Below are 16,121 nucleotides of genomic sequence, written 5' to 3' on the forward strand. Positions count from 1 at the left end.
TTAGTACATTATTGCGAGAGAATGCAAAAGTATTGCGAGGTAATGCAAAAGAAAAAAAAAAGATTGCCATGGCGAGGGCTCCGTAGAAATCAGATCAAAAAATGTTTTACTTGAACTCAGTTACTTCAAAAACACTCAAAATAATTATGACTGTACATTTGATGCAACAATGAACATATCTTTTTTTCTTTCCATATGAAAAACCTGCAAAACTTAAAAAAAATTGTTTTAGAATGTATTTTAACATCTGGCTTCAAGTCGTTACACTGTACCAAGCACAGGGGGCGCTCATTCCCTGTTCTCTGAACATGCCAAGAAGCATTAGACGACTTGTTTCAACAGACATGAGTTTTTTGAGTTTATGCCCCAATATTCTACATACTTTCAAGTAATAAAGTGAGAATACACAAAAAATACCTGCTGTCAGAAAATGTACACAAATAAAGAGTGCAGTCACTTAGTTGTGTAAATGTACTTCACCTTTATTTCATGTCAACCTCATGATCAGTTACATAGAAATCCTCCATTGATGGTTTTAGTGTGGTAGTTCAGAGCGTAGTGCTGGCCAGGCGTGACACTGCAGTTTCAACAGCTGCTCCCCCCAAATCCTCCAACATCAGATCTTCTACAGGTTTTGATCAGACGACCATCAACATTTGCTCAGCATTTTAATAACCCCTGGTCTGAAGTCAAAATTGTTTCACTTGCTGTTCAGTGAGGACAAACACCTGTACATGAGATCATGTTCAGATTGGAGTGAGGTAAAATACAGTTTGGGTTTTTTGGATAAAACGCACATTTCAGCGTTCATCTTTTGGTACTGGAGGTTAGAGAACATAAAAACACACATTTCACATCACGTTTAGTACGTGTCAGAGGACCATCCCACTTTTACACCTGGTTAACCTTTATTTAAAAGCAAACAAAGAAAAAAAAAATCAGTGATCTCACACCACAACTCAGTGTGTGTAGTGCATGTGTGTTTGTGAGTATGTGAAGGACACGCCGAACAAGAGTGTTTAATGGTCTGATCAGTGCTTCAGCAAACACTCAATAGGGTGGTCAGTTATGTACTTTGCTGGCTGCGCCACACAGGTGGGGGGGGGGGGGTAGAGAGAGAGGGACAGGCAGGGGGGTTGATGACTGGGGGAGAGAGGGCAATAGGGGTGAGGCTGCAGCGACTTCATTCATTCAAAACATTTCTTCACATGATGCGGAGACCCTGGATAGAAGCTTCTAGGCTCTGAGGAGGAAAAACAAAGGAGGTGGTGAGTGCTGCATCATGAGAGGACCCACACGCATACAGGAATGATTTTACCTTGAAGTCCCAAATTGTCATTGCTCCATCGATACCCGTGGTGCAGAACTTGCGACAGTCCCTTTTGTCTCCCTCATAGATAGACACTTGGCTATACAAGAACAAAGATGTGAAGACATGTTAAATGAGAAGACTGTTAAAAAATGCTGTGAAAAGTTCAGACCACTGAAACAAAATTGGGTTCTGTGGAGCTGTCAGTTCGCCAGAGTGGTGGGGCACCAGCAGCGGTGGCCCACCCACTGACATAAGCGTGTCAGCCTGTTCCAGTTCTCACCGTTAAATAAATCGTAATGGCATTGTCATTCTTAATAAATGCTCACTTCTGACTATCTTCTATTCTAAATAAATGCGGAAAAGTGAAAAACAAACTTCTAGTCGTTTCCAATTTTACAATCATGGTACTAATCACTACTACCAGGCTAAAACTAACACTGCATTTTTCTGGAAATAGAAGAAAAAAAAGGCTTTATTGTAGACTTATATTTATATAATTTGGTCAGTCACATATGTTTTTGATACTTCCAAATTAATATTTCTCAATGAATCTACAGAGATTTGATTTTCACAACATACAAAAAGGAAAAGAATTAAGAAATTAGGTTACTGCAGGAGACTGACAAATAGTAAAATCCATCTAAAAATGAAAATCTATATAATTGCATACATTCGTCATTCTGGCCTTCACTTATTTGCTTATTTTCTTGACATCTGATTAAAAAAAAAACATGCCTGAAAAACACTAACATGCCTTCTGTTGAGGAAGCTGAGCCTGGGGACTCTGGGTTGGGCTCTCCAATCTCTGGGGACGAGGTCGCCGAGGTGGTCAAAAAGCTCCTCGGTGGCAGGGCCCCGGGGGTAGATGAGATCCGCCCGGATTTCCTTAAGGTTCTGGATGTTGTAGGGTTGTGTTGGCTCACGCGACTCTGCAATATTGCATGGACATCGGGGGCAGTTCCCCTGGATTGGCAGACTGGGGTGGTGGACCGGAGGGTGTGCTCCAATTACAGGGGGATCACACTCTTAAACCTCCCTGGTAAGGTCTATTCAGGGGTCCTGGAGAGGAGGGTCCGTCGGATAGTCGAACCTCGGATTCAGGAAGAGCAGTGTGGTTTTCGTCCTGGGTGTTGAACACTAGACCAGCTCTACACCCTCAGCAGGGTCCTGGAGGGTGCATGGGAGTTCGCCCAACCAGTCTACATGTGTTTTGTGGACTTGGAGAAGGCGTTCGACCGTGTCCCTAGGGGGGGGGGACAGGTTCTGACTGTTGTTTGTGCTTACGGGCCGAACAGCAGTTCAGATTACCCACCCTTCTTGGAGTCCTTAGAGGGGGTACTGGAGAGTGCCCCTCCTGGGGACTCCCTTGTTCTACTGGGGGACTTCAACGCTCACGTGGGCAATGACAGTGAGACCTGGAGGGGCGTGGTTGGGAGGAACGGCTCCCCCCCCCGATCTGAACTCGAGTGGTGTTCTGTTGTTGGACTTCTGTGCTCGTCATGGATTGTCCTTCACAAACAAATGTCCGTCCATATGTGCACTTGGCACCAGGACGCCCCAGGTCGCAGTTCGATGATCGATTTTGTCATCGTCTCATCGGATTTGCGGGCGAAGCGGCATCTCATTCTCCGGGAGTATGGGGTACCGGGCCCTTTGATACGGGCTGTCAGGTATGACCGGTGTCAGAGTCTGGTCCGCATTGCCGGCAGTAAGTCAGGCTCGTTTCCGGTGAGAGTTGGACTCCGCCAAGGYTGCCCTTTGTCACCGATTCTGTTCATTACTTTTTATGGACAGAATCTCTGACCAGCCGAGGTGTTGAGGGGATCCATTTTGGTGGCCTTAGGATCACATCTCTGCTTTTTGCAGATGATGTGGTCCTGTTGGCTTCATCAAATCGTGATCTGCAGCTCTCACTGGAGCGGTTCGCAGCCGAGTGTGAAGCGGCCGGGATGAGGCTCAGTGCCTCCAAATCCGAGGCCATGGTCTTGAGCCGGAAAAGGGTAGAGTACCCCCTCCGGGTCAGGGGGGTCGTCCTGCCTCAAGTGGAGGAGTTTAAGTATCTGGGGATCTTGTTCACGAATGAGGGAAGAAGGGAGCGGGAGATGACAGACTGCTTGGGGCAGCGTCTGCAGTGAAGCGGGTGCTGTACCGGTCCGTCATGGTGAAGAGAGAGCCGAGTCAAAAAGCGAAGCTCTCGATTTACCGGTCAATCTACGTTCCCACCCTCATCTATGGTCATGAGCTTTGGATCATGACCAAAAGAACGAGATCACGGACACAAGCGGCCGAAATGCATTTCCTCCGCAGGGTGGCTGGGCTCTCCCTTAGAGATAGGGTGAGAAGCTCGGTCATCCGGGAGGGACTCAGAGTAGAGCCGCTGCTCCTCCACGTCGAGAGGAGCCAGTTGAGGTGGCTCCGGCATCTGGTCAGGATGTCTCCTGGACGCCTCCTTAGTGAGGTGTTCTGGGCACGTCCCACCGGGAGGAGGCCTCGGGAAGACCCAGGACACGTTGGAGGGATTATGTCTCTCGGCTGGCCTGGGAAAGCCTTGGGGTTCCCCCGAAGGAGCTGGAAGAAGTGGCTGGGGAGAGGGAAGTCTGGGCCTCCCTTCTGAAGCTGCTGCCCCGCGACTTGACCCCGGATGAAGCGGAATAAAATGGATGGATGGATGGATAAAAAAAAAACTAATTTTGTTTTCTTACTAATACCTTACATTCTGCTGAATTTGTGAGATTTTTCTGTATCTTTCGTTTCTCTTGCCTCAGGTCTCTCCTGTTTGACCTCAGTTCATTGAAATATAAAAGTGCTGGATTGACTACAGTCTTAGTATGTTGTGTGTGTGTTTGGTTCCAGACGTACGTGATGCTGTTCTGGTGCAATGTGTCCAGGGTAGTGTTGCGGTCCTCGGTGGTGGCCCTCTTGTCCATGTTCCTGAAGCGTTCCATGGCAGACATGTTCCTCTGGATGCTCTGTTTGGGGAGGTCAAGCTTCGACACAAACGCCAGGGCTCCGCTGTCATCACAGCGGAAGAGCATGGGGCAACAGTCGTGCCCCTGAAGAGACACACAACACATTTTAACATTATGGTTCATGTCTGGATAGTTAAAGTGTGAATGCTTGTTTTAAACTCACCGCAGCTACTAGACAGTTCTCGGAAACAAAAATGACGCTGAGAAGAGGCAGGAACTCTGTCTTCTGCTGTGAGGGACTAAACGCACACAAATTTACTGACATTCATTTTATTCCATCAAAAACAATGATGTGCTGCCATAAAAAGGAGTCACCTCTGCTTTCATGACTGAATTTTTTATTTTAAAGGTTTTTTTTGGCTCTAGTGACCTTTATTTGAAAGTAGTTTGACAGGAAAGAGGGTTATGAGAGAGAGGAAAGACATGCGGCAAATGTCGCCAGGCTTGGAATTGAGCCTGCGACCACCGGCATGAGGACTAGGGCCTCAATACACAGGTTGTGCTTTGCCCCTGCGCCACCACAGCACCCAGAAATATGCATTTTTATACCCAACTCAATATTTAACACTGACCTGCGTTGGTCTGGATAAATCCTCATGATTTATTAGCAATGAACACATTTTTTCTCAAGGCTGCATTACCTGGAATAATGTTGGCTGATATATCAAATATACTTGAAGTAAACTAATGCAGTTTTCTCTATGCGAGATGTCTCACCTATAATCTTTTTACTCTTGCTCTATTCTGCCTAAAGATTTTCTGCAAATCATATCACTCCCACCACTATCATTGGAAAGACTGAAACGTGCAGAAAGCGGATGACAGGAGAGAGAGCATCCCGATAGTGAAAAAAATCCCACTAAACAGACTGATGAGAATATTGAAGTGTTCACAAAAAGTAAATTAATCAACAAAGAACTTGCTTGCGAAAGAAAACAGATACAGAATACTGCAGGATCAGGACTTAAAGACAAAGTAACTTTTTTTTTTACCTAATCCTGGATTGTTCTTGTTGCAATCAAAACTGCTTAAGATGTGCAAAAGCTAAGGTCTCACAGTAACATTTCAAGATAAGAAACATTTGATATAGTTTTAAAAGCTGCAGTACAGAGCTCAGCTGAAAGACTCATGGAGATGTCAACGCGCCTCCCATAGCATGCTACAACAAGCAAGCAGAGTTGGTCATATACAAGTAGCTGCGCAAAGGTGAGCCACGTAATTGAGGAGTGCTTTGGCTCTGATGGAGAGCATCGCCAATGGAAGGATTCAGAGGGAGCCCATGTTTAGAGATCATAATAATCTGCTGGGAAATGTTGATCATCCTGGAGCTCTGAGCAAAACTTAAAGAAAAAGCCGTGGGTTACCGGTGCAACAGCAGTCAACCTTCAGCTGAGCCATGCCCGCTTTGTGAATGTGCCTTTATGTACAGAAAGCATCTCTATTCTGTAAATGTTTAACTTATGCATGATTTCTATAGTTAGATTAAACGTCCACATTCCCACTCGAAGGACTCTGACACACTGTGTTTCTAAATCCCAGCTGAATGCTCTGCTGTTCGAACAGGGATTTGCACTGTCTTTATTTTCCCTTTTTAATTTGGATTTTAAATTAAAACAAATTTTTTTTTTTTTTTTGTGACGTGACCTTATGTGTCCTGAAAGAACCTTTTAAATAAAATACATAATTATTACTATAAATACTTATACTGCTACAAACAAGGACATTGCCATGGTATTACTTCACGTGGTGGCAGACTTCCGGATATTTACATTTATGGGGGGCAATACGACGGACCAGCAGCTGTGTTCTATTTCCTGCTAATTAGGATTTATAAAGGAAAGATGCGTAGGTAGGTATGTGCGTGCGCACGGCTTTATACATCCGAATTCCTTTCTGCGCCACACTTTTCTAAATTTGTCCGTAAGCCAAGTTTTAGAGTGAAAGCTACACACTCTTTTATACACGAGGTCCCAGATGTTTCAATGTGCAACAAGCAAGTGTGCTCTTGTTGATCAACAGACAATTAATTGCAAAGTAACTACCTCTGTCAGAAACCTCTGACTTTAACGTTGCATTAAAAAAAGGTCATTGTTAGAAACGAAACGGTACATAAAAATGTACGGCTACAGCAGTTACCATTTCCTTTTTTAAGACTTATATGTCTGTGTATGTATTTTATTCCAAATTTTGACTGCATAGAAATAAAGATCAGATTGCAAGTAAAAAAAAACAATAACAGAGCCAAGTAATTCTCTCTCCGTTTTTAACTTTTAGACATAGTTCTGAGAAAGACACAGCTACACACACTTATACTTTTATGTACTCATGGGACTTAACAAATGGGATTATTTAAAAAAAAAAAATGACTTAGCCTACTGATATGCATTCAGATTTCTGAAGCTGTTATTTTACATTTCAAAAGTACTGTATTTTCCACTCTATAAGGCGCACCTAAAAACCTTAAATTTCTTCAAAAGCCGACAGTGCGCCTTATAATCCAGTGCGCCTCATATATGGACCAATATTGAGCCACAATAGGTCTAGCAACTACGGTAAGCAGCCGCCGACTTCATTTTCGCCCGTAGAAGAAGATGTGCACGCTGGGATAGTTGTCAAAAAACTGGTTTGTTAATAAAGCTTGACTGACCTATCTACCTACCGACCTGATCAGGTCGTCTGCAGGTCATTTAGCACCACGTTCTCCACCAACATGCTGTGCGTGAACGGAGAAGGGTGACCATCGTCCAGCCACGCCCCGGCCCAGTCGCGGAAGGCTCTCCTCGCCGACCGGAGTCGGACTGTTTTTTGACATTCTTTGTCAACAAAGTGGCTTTAGATATTCATCCGGGGTGCTTCGACTAGGGTTACCAAGGGACCAGCCCCTATACATTTAAAGCCGGGGGGGCGGGGGAAGAAAGACGGAGACTGCGGCGGCAGCGTGTCGGTTGGTCCGTGTTACCCAGAAAGCAGTTGGGCACAATATTGCAACACCAACACCGTGAGTGAAACAATGACTGGGGCAGCCTACTATATTAAGTACTAGGGGACCACTTCCTTTATTATTATACATCCACATTTGTAGAGTACGGAACAAATCACATCCCGTATTGCGGAACAGGTGGAAACCCTAACTGTAGCGTCTATTCTATGCGCCTTATAATGCGGTGCGCCTTATATATGAAAAAAGTTTTAAAATAGGCCATTCATTGAAGGTGCGCCTTATAATCCGGTGCGCATTATAGTGCGGAAAATTCTGTACTTTTTGTAAATTATTAAGATATCAAGAGTTTTAGAGAAAGTGAAATTCTTTAGGTACAGAAACCAACAAACCTGGCAGTCTTAGAGCTGTCTACCACAGTGACAGTGCTGTCATGGCTGACCCAGGCCAGACGGTTCCCAGAGGCAGAGAAGGAGACTGAGTGGACCCATCCCCCTCCACCTGCAGCATAAGAATGCATAAAAACCTGCTGATGTGCCTTTAGTTCAAGAAACAACTGAATTAGCCTGAAGTAGGACATAAATACTGACCTGCTCCTCCAAACTCTGCTAGCACAGCCCCAAATGGCATTTTGCTGCCCCAGGGTGTGGGGCCCGGCTTTTCTTCTACCTCCTTAATGTAGGCTGAAAAGACCCTGAGGCCCGAGACGGAGCACAGAAATGAGAGGAGAAAACATTTAAAAAAGGAAAGGAGGCTGGACAGTTTTTCCTTACCACAGCTTTATTTCTTAATCCTTTTTTAAATTTATTTACACAAATCGTACCTGCATTTGAAGTCACATGAGCCAGCAGCCAGGAGGATATTGTTGGGATGCCAATCTAGACTGAGGATGGTGGAGCGGATTGGCTTCTTTATGTGTTTGCTCACCCACCTGTGAGGAAGACAGTATTTAAAGCAGGATTGGTAGCACTGTGCAACAGAACCCAAGTAAATGTTGGTTCATTATCGTTATTGCTCAGGAAATGTCACATTACACAGTTTACTGTTGCTCACAGGGACACTAAACCTTTTTCATTTTAAAATTCAATACTTTTTCCAACTCAATTCTCTTTGCCATTTTTATAACATTCTTAAAATTTATATGCAAATATTTTACATCAAGTTCTATAAGTCATAAAACAACAATTGATGGCCAACAATTTGCCAGTGTGGTGGATATTTCATGGAGTTATTTTGACCAGGTAGGAGCAGCTGTCTAAAAATCTCAACAACTCAAAATATGGCCTGGCTTAATATACACTAAAATAAATAAATATTTTAAGTCTGGTCAATTGGTGACACCTTTATTATTAAACACAAAAGAGTAATTTTAATTAAGTGAATGTGAATCAAAGATTCATCATAAAATATTGATCCAACAGATCTGAAGGCTTTAACTTTGAAAAAAGGTGAAGAAAGAAGGAAGCATTTTCTAGAAACAAACATGCTCCTTTTTAAAAAATATCCAGACATGAAAAATAACATCAAATTCCACATTTTCTAGATTGCATAGGCATGGTAGGCAAATTTATCCATATATTAAAAAACACATTTGGAGAATGTGAAAGGTGGTCCACTGCTACTTCAATCTCACCAGTCATTCTCAGACTCAAAGTAGCACACAGAGATGAGTCGAGCTCCACTGCCGACTGCAAATTTGTTCTCCAGCGGAGACCACTTGACGAAGGTGGCCGCCCGGTTGATCCTGAGGATGACCAGCGTGGGTTTCCAAACTCCTTCCTTCTGAGACCACACGTAGGCATTTCGGTCTGCTCCACATGTCACTATACGGTCACTTTTGGGAGCCCAATCAATACCTAAAGAATAACCAATCCATGAAAAATGTAAAAAAAAAATAAAAAATTTACTTTCAAACTGCTGGTTTTGGAAAAGGATAATATGTAAATTTAAAAAAGATTGGCAATGTATTTAAGAATACATTATGACTGTAAATATAACCAAAGCCACGTGCACTCAATATGTAGCATGCATAGTTCATTTTGTTGATTTGCATCTTCCAGAATGCATCTACGACTATCAAGGATGAATTTGAGAAATTGTCTAAAAATCAACAAATTACAGCAATCTATTCAGAATTTACTAAAACCTGAACATTATTTGTGTGCACCAATAAATTGCCTAGCTGATAAATCTGCTCTGGTTTTCTTAATTTTGGGAGCTGGGTGATCAGCTGATATGTACATGTGAAGCCAATCTTATCCACTGATCTTATTGACCTCATCAAAGGTCTAAAAAACAGCCACTGTCCTCTTTAGTCTGCTGTGAGAGAGTCTGACAGACAGACCCGCCCATCAGGTCATGTCTGCACATTCAGTGTTAACCACGGTCAACAACTCTGTGACTTTCTTGCTTCATTATATCCATATATTTAGACAAAAAAAATTGGTATGAGCCAAAATCAGAATTGACAGGTCAGGGTTTTTTAAAGATTGGTGCAATCAGTGGAACCCTAATGCTACTGTTGAAAACAGCACAAAGTCAATTGTAAAGATTAACTCTGGACTGTCAACAAGGTGTTCAATCACCCTCCAAATGTGCTTATGTATCAAATAAGATATGATAAAAACAACAATTAAAAACATAATAATTGATGTGTTATATTAGTTTAGCAGCCAAAGAAAAACTGGTCGTTTTCCTCTTAAATAAAAGCAATTATTTGATTTTCAAATTTCACATGACCAACAATATCATCTCATATGTATAGTCATGGCAGAAAAAAACTTTGATTTAAACTACTTAAAGAAATTTTTATTTTTATCAAGAAAATCAACAAGGAAAAACTCTAAAATGTCCCTTTTTTTAAACAAATCCAGACATTGAAAGTAAAATTTTATATCTCCCTTACTGCATTGATGCCCTGAATATATTCAGAAAGGAATCAAATATAAGTCAAAAATCTCTAGCAAACTAAATACAAGTTAAAGAATGTGTAAAATAACATACCTGTAATATGTCCATTGTGCTCCTTCAGTTCATGGGTCTTCAACCACTGGTTGCCACTTTTCTTGTAGATATGAACTTCGTGGTTATTTGGACTGATGGCAATTTCTGAAAAAAAAGAAAAAAAGAAAATCAAATAAGAACAAAAACCAAGCAGGTTACCTTGATGAAAATATAGAAACCCAACCAGTTAGACCAGATTCCATCGACTACTGAAGACTGAAACCAAGCTTGTCCTAACACCTATTGTTTACCTGCAGTTACTCATTCACGTAATGATGTGGAATTTGTTACACAACCTAAGACAGGTGTTGGAACTAACCAAGACTGCTTAGTTAGTAGTTGCTATTTTTAAATTCAATTATATTTTCAGCCTTACGTGTCCTGTCGCGATTCCACGCGTGGCAGGTGATGGGTTCCAACAGAAACTGATGAAGTGACATCTTGTCTGGGTGTGGTCCTTAAGTGCAACTCTGCACAGTCACAAACCAAAAACTTAGTTAGCAACTAGCGACAACAATTTCCAAGCAAACAGTTGTCCTGAACTTTACTTTCTGGCAACACACCTCATATAAAGCTAAAAAGCTGTTATAAAATTATTATCTGTGGCTTACGTTGATTATACTTACTAGCACTTAGCTTGAATTCATTGGCTAGACATAACTTGGGGCATTGGAAGGACTGAACTTATTAATGGCCTCTTAAAAAACGCACAGTAACGTTAGCATTCAAAATTTCCTTATTATATATATATATATATAATAAGGAAAGGGTGTTAGACCAAATACATTTAAACACCAGAAGCCCTGAACCCGGTTAGCTAGCCACGGCACAGTTCGCTGGTTCTGTCCAGCGAAATGTCACTAACGTTACAGGCAGTTTACTATAAGCTTAGCTCAAAATTCACTTATTCTATAAAACCTCGCTGGGCAGTCGAGGCTTGTTTAGGTCTAGGTTTGTTCCAGTTTGCTATCTTGTACACGTTTACTTTAGGCCTACCTTCTATGCGTTTTCAAGCACCGGTGTTTCCTTAAAACGAGCCGCCTCGCTACAACATCACATCTCGCAAGTGCGGAGGCTAACTTACCTCGTCGGTCCGATTCTGCCTGACTGTGCAGTCTCGATAGCCAGTGAGCTAAGTCACACAAGCTAAGGGGTAAAGGAACGAGGTTAAATCAGGAGTGGACTTGAATTCGCGGACTCTGGGCAGTCGACACGAATTCGTCCAGGAATGTTGAGGGAATGTCAAGAAGGTACGACTGGGAGCATTCGGTGGCTAACTCAGCAGCAAAACCCCTGGATACCTGGCTGACAGCTAGCTTAGCATCGTCACGCTAATGGTTACATTCAAAGTGAACAAACCCGTTTACGACGAACGTCTTTACAACACCGAGTACAGCCAACACGAAAGAGCTCCTCTTGTGGCTCGAATGGAAACATGCAAAGCGACTTTTGAGGTCACCCTACACCTGAGGGCAATTTTCCTTGTAAATTTTCCCAAGATAGATATATAGATAGACCCACAGGAATGGGATGTGTTTTAAAGCAGAAAGTCAAAAGTTAGGCCGCACAATATGTCGCTAATTTACAGTCAAAGCAGCATCCGTGTATGCGGTAATATCACAAAGATTTCCTTTATCACAATCAACCAGCCTTATGGAATACCATATTTCCCTGTGACGATTCCTGACTGATGTTTAAAGTCAACCTGTTGCAAATTTTGGAAGCTACCCAGATAGCACAGAATGATTGAAACAACATTGAATCAATGTCAGCCAGAAACATTGAATCAACGTTGAAAGTGGTCGGTGACTTGTATGTTGAATCAACGTTAGGGTTGTTCTTCTTCTTCTCGGTTTTATGGCGGTCGGCAAGAAACTTTTAGTAGTATTACCGCCACTTACTGGTTTGGAGTGTGGTTCGTGATGGTTTAAATATTTATCTATATATACAAATATTCTACCATAAATTCTATCTAAACATACACTCACACATTCACACTTAAAACATAAATACTTGTGCACAACTTATATCATGCCTTCATTCACAAACACACTATAATTAAATTATATGAAATAATTTAGTCTTAAGAAATCGAATAATTATTTGTATACATTTACTCCCTAAATTCTTCAGTATATCTAACAAATTAACTTTCTCCATAATACTTCCAAACTCTCTCTTCATACATCTTCCATTTCATATTTATGGCATTCTAATATAACATGCTCTATGGTTTCATATTTATCACAATAATCACATTTGCCAGTTTTATGTTTTTGAATTTTAAAAGGTGTATAATTAAGTCCTGAATGTCCAAATCTTAACCTCATCACCCTTTCCTATTTCTTCTCCTACATTCTTCTGAATTTTATAAAGCCATCTTCCCATCTTATCTTCATCCCACCTTTTTTGCCAAACTTTCATCAGTTTCTCTTCAACAATACTCTTTCCTTCAGATTTACTTATTTTAACTGTGAAACTAATAGGATACTGAATTGCCCTCTTTGCCATTTTATCTGTCCTCTCATTTCCATCTACTCCAATATGTGCTGGAACCCACACAAATATAACTATCAAACCCATGTTTTGTATTCTGAATAGTGTATGATGCATTTCTAATAAAATGTCCATCCTACTATCTGTTTGATTTTTTTAAACTTAATAATGCAGAGCTAGAATCTGAACGTATCATTTTTAATGGTTTTATGTTTTCTACCCATTGTAAAGCTAATATTGCCAACATTTCTCATGCGTTTACTGATAACCCATCTGTAATTCGTTTTTCTATTTTTATATTGAATTCTGGTACTACAAGATGCAATTACAAAGATGCAATTTCTTCAGTCAAATCAACATATTACTCCACTTTAATCAATTCTAACAAGGATAACTCCAAAAGTTTATTTTCTGTATTTGCAAACATTACCAAACCACTAGATTCCCTTCCTCCCCACCTGTATACCTCTGATTTTTGTAACACTTTGGTATCATTTTTTTACTCCCAAGATAGAAATTATCCATCAGGAACTTATACCCAGTCTCGCCTTAACATCACCTGTCCCAGTTTCAGTTGTTCCTACCAATTCATTTCTCGGTCTTCAGCCTTCCCTCTGTTGACGTCACCAAATTAATTCAAAAATCTAAATCTTCAACCTGCCATTTAGATCCTCTTCCCACTGTTCTTGTTAAAGTGACCCTCCCCTCTCTGACCCCCTCTCATCACTAAAATTATACATTCTTCCCTTACTACTGCTGTTGTTCCCTTGGCTCTCAAAACTGCAGCAATAACCCCAATATTTAAGAAACCTGGTTTAGATCCCAATGAACTCAATTTTCATCCCATCTCAAATCTTCCATTTATTTCAAAAATTCTAGAAGAGTTGCTGCTCAACTCCATTCTCATCTTTCCAGCAATAATTTATATGAACAATTCCAATCTGGCTTCCGTCCACTCCACAGTACAGAAACAGCGCTTCTTAAAATTACAAATGATCTCCTTCTTGCTGYTGACTCTGGTTTATTATCGATACTCCTTCTCCTTGATCTGACTGCGGCTTTTGATACAATTTCACATAACATCTTATTGACAGATTATCCTCTCTTGGCATTGTAATTACACCTCTCAACTGGTTTCGTTCATATCTCTCAGGCCGCTCTCAGTTTGTTCAGTTAAAATCATTTTCCTCTCGCCCAGCGAGTGAGTGTCGCTCCTTCACCCTGATGCTCCTTCCTTCGGGGTTGGGGGGTTTGGGGGGGGGTTGTCGATCTATGTTTTCGCATCCACCTGAATAATGTGTAGTTGCGCCACTGCAAGAAACAACAGACTGAATCAGTCATTAGCAGGTTTAGTTCAGTGTTTCACCTACCTTACATGTTTTAAGTCAGGGGTGTCCAAAGTCGGTCCTCGAGGGCCGGCATCCTGCACATTTTAGTTCTCTCCCTGCTGGTAGTAACAACCTTTTCAGCTTGTCAATGTTCCTCTTAGGCCTCTAATGAGCCATCAAATGATCCAGTTGTGTTAAACCAGGGAGAGAACTAAAACATGCAGGATGCCGGTCCTCAAGGACAGACTTTGGACACCCCTGTTTTAAGTATTTCCCTTCTGCCTCACCTGGATTTAATCTGTGGATGATTAACAACCTTCTCCACTTCTTGATGGCTGCAGACTGTCATGCAAATATATAACTCAGTTGTTCTGGAACAGGCACATCTAAGCACGTCCCTAAGCACATCATAATAAAAAATGAAAAACAAGTGATTACTAACACAACAATTTAAAGCCCACCTGGAGCAGCCAGCCTTACACTTCCTTGTCCACCACATGCTCTCTCAGACCAAACAATAGGCCCCGTCCTATTTTAAAAACTCAAATCTCACAAAATCTCACAGGATTTCATACTTAGGCCTGGAGCGGTGGGCAGGATGAAAATAACACAAAATGAGACATGACCTCAATTATTAAAAATATCTGTTTTGCCCCAAAATAACCAGGATTACTATGGGCACAAAACAATGGCCTTATTTTTCAATAAACACATTTAATATCAACGTAATATTGAAAAACTTACCATAAAACTGCTCAGAGGAGAATTCAATTCAGAAGCCAGTTGCAAATAAACCAGCAGCAAAATGACTGTTTGGTTGGGACAAACCACTAGTGTAAAAAGGGGGAGTCGGACTGTACAACTCCTAGTAGAGACTTGTAGATGTTTTTGTGTCAACAAATTATGCCTGTAATAATATTTACAGACAAGTAAGAAAATGTACATAAAGGAATCACAATCCAATGTTCTCAGCATGTAGTGCGTAATTTGAAACATGATTAACCTCCACTTAGTAATAATACCATTTGATTGAATGGTTGTTTGATGGTTGATCCACCATCATTTGTCGACTTCAACCAAAAATCACCGATTCTAACTATAATTCAACATTGATTTAACATTGTGTGCTATCTGGGTAGTTCACTTGCATAATCAAATCAAATTTATCTTGTAAAGTATATTTCAACAAGGCAATCCAAAGTACTTTACATGATAAAAACATAACGCATTAAACAAAAAAAAATTAACCAAATTTGAAAAAAAAAACAAAATAAAACATGGACAAAGCATTACATTACATTACAGTGGCAAAGTAGAGAAGTAATGAAAAGCTGCAGTCCAGACTAAAGTTATTCTATGTTCCATATTATTAGTAAAGGCAGATGTAGGTCAAGGGCCCAAAATTTCTACTCAAAGTTGTACTACTTCAACATATTTTTGCTCTAGTAAAAGTAAAAAGTAGTCATCAAAAATACTCAAATACTCACTGATCACAACAACAATCATTTTTTCAAGAAAAATGTCATTAGATGGACAAAAATATAATGTTATGTTAAAACTTTGGTATTTTAAAGACAATAAAAATAATCCATATAAGTAAGAACTACAAAACATGAAAATCAGGCAAAAATAAACTTTTTGGCAAATTAATTTATTTCAATATAACTTTAAACTTATAGTAGCTAATATATGTTAGAACAGGGTTAAGTACTTCCAAAGACAATATCAGTTTATTGTATATTTCCTTGACCTGCAAATACCACCTCCTATCTGCTGAGCAGCAATCATTCTATCTGCTGAGCAGATATTTTCTATCTGCTCAGCAGATAGAAAATATCAATAGACCGAGTTTGTGTACAAATAGGACTTTTGTGCACATTAACAAAAGCTACAGGTGTGTGTCAGTGGTCAGGTTTCCACAGAAGCTGACTGTTCCTTAACAGTCAGCTGACTGTTCCTTAACAGTCAGCCGATTGATCTCTTGGGTAGAAGTGATAAAAAAACAGGGTTGGAGGAAGTTTCATCCTAACATGAGGGCAAAACATGTAACGTCTGGACAACCTCAGAAACGTCTC

At 40.8% G+C, this 16,121-nt stretch overlaps 1 protein-coding gene across 1 annotated transcript; it reads right to left on the reverse strand.

The window, feature by feature from the left end:
* Positions 1 to 457: 457 nt before the first annotated feature.
* On the reverse strand, positions 458 to 11,969 carry LOC103462249 (actin-related protein 2/3 complex subunit 1A). The gene is made up of 11 exons (XM_008404915.2): positions 11,307 to 11,969; positions 10,599 to 10,692; positions 10,223 to 10,327; positions 8,853 to 9,075; positions 8,043 to 8,150; positions 7,810 to 7,913; positions 7,612 to 7,720; positions 4,445 to 4,520; positions 4,172 to 4,365; positions 1,319 to 1,409; positions 458 to 1,243 (listed from the first exon to the last, which is right to left on the reverse strand). Exons 2-11 carry the CDS (start codon positions 10,660 to 10,662, stop codon positions 1,205 to 1,207), a joined length of 1,113 nt encoding a protein of 370 aa, XP_008403137.1. The 5' UTR covers positions 10,663 to 10,692; positions 11,307 to 11,969; the 3' UTR covers positions 458 to 1,204.
* Positions 11,970 to 16,121: the final 4,152 nt, after the last annotated feature.

The sequence above is a fragment of the Poecilia reticulata genome, linkage group LG1 (assembly GCF_000633615.1).
Source record: "Poecilia reticulata strain Guanapo linkage group LG1, Guppy_female_1.0+MT, whole genome shotgun sequence".
In the NCBI taxonomy this organism is placed as follows: Eukaryota; Metazoa; Chordata; class Actinopteri; order Cyprinodontiformes; family Poeciliidae; genus Poecilia; species Poecilia reticulata.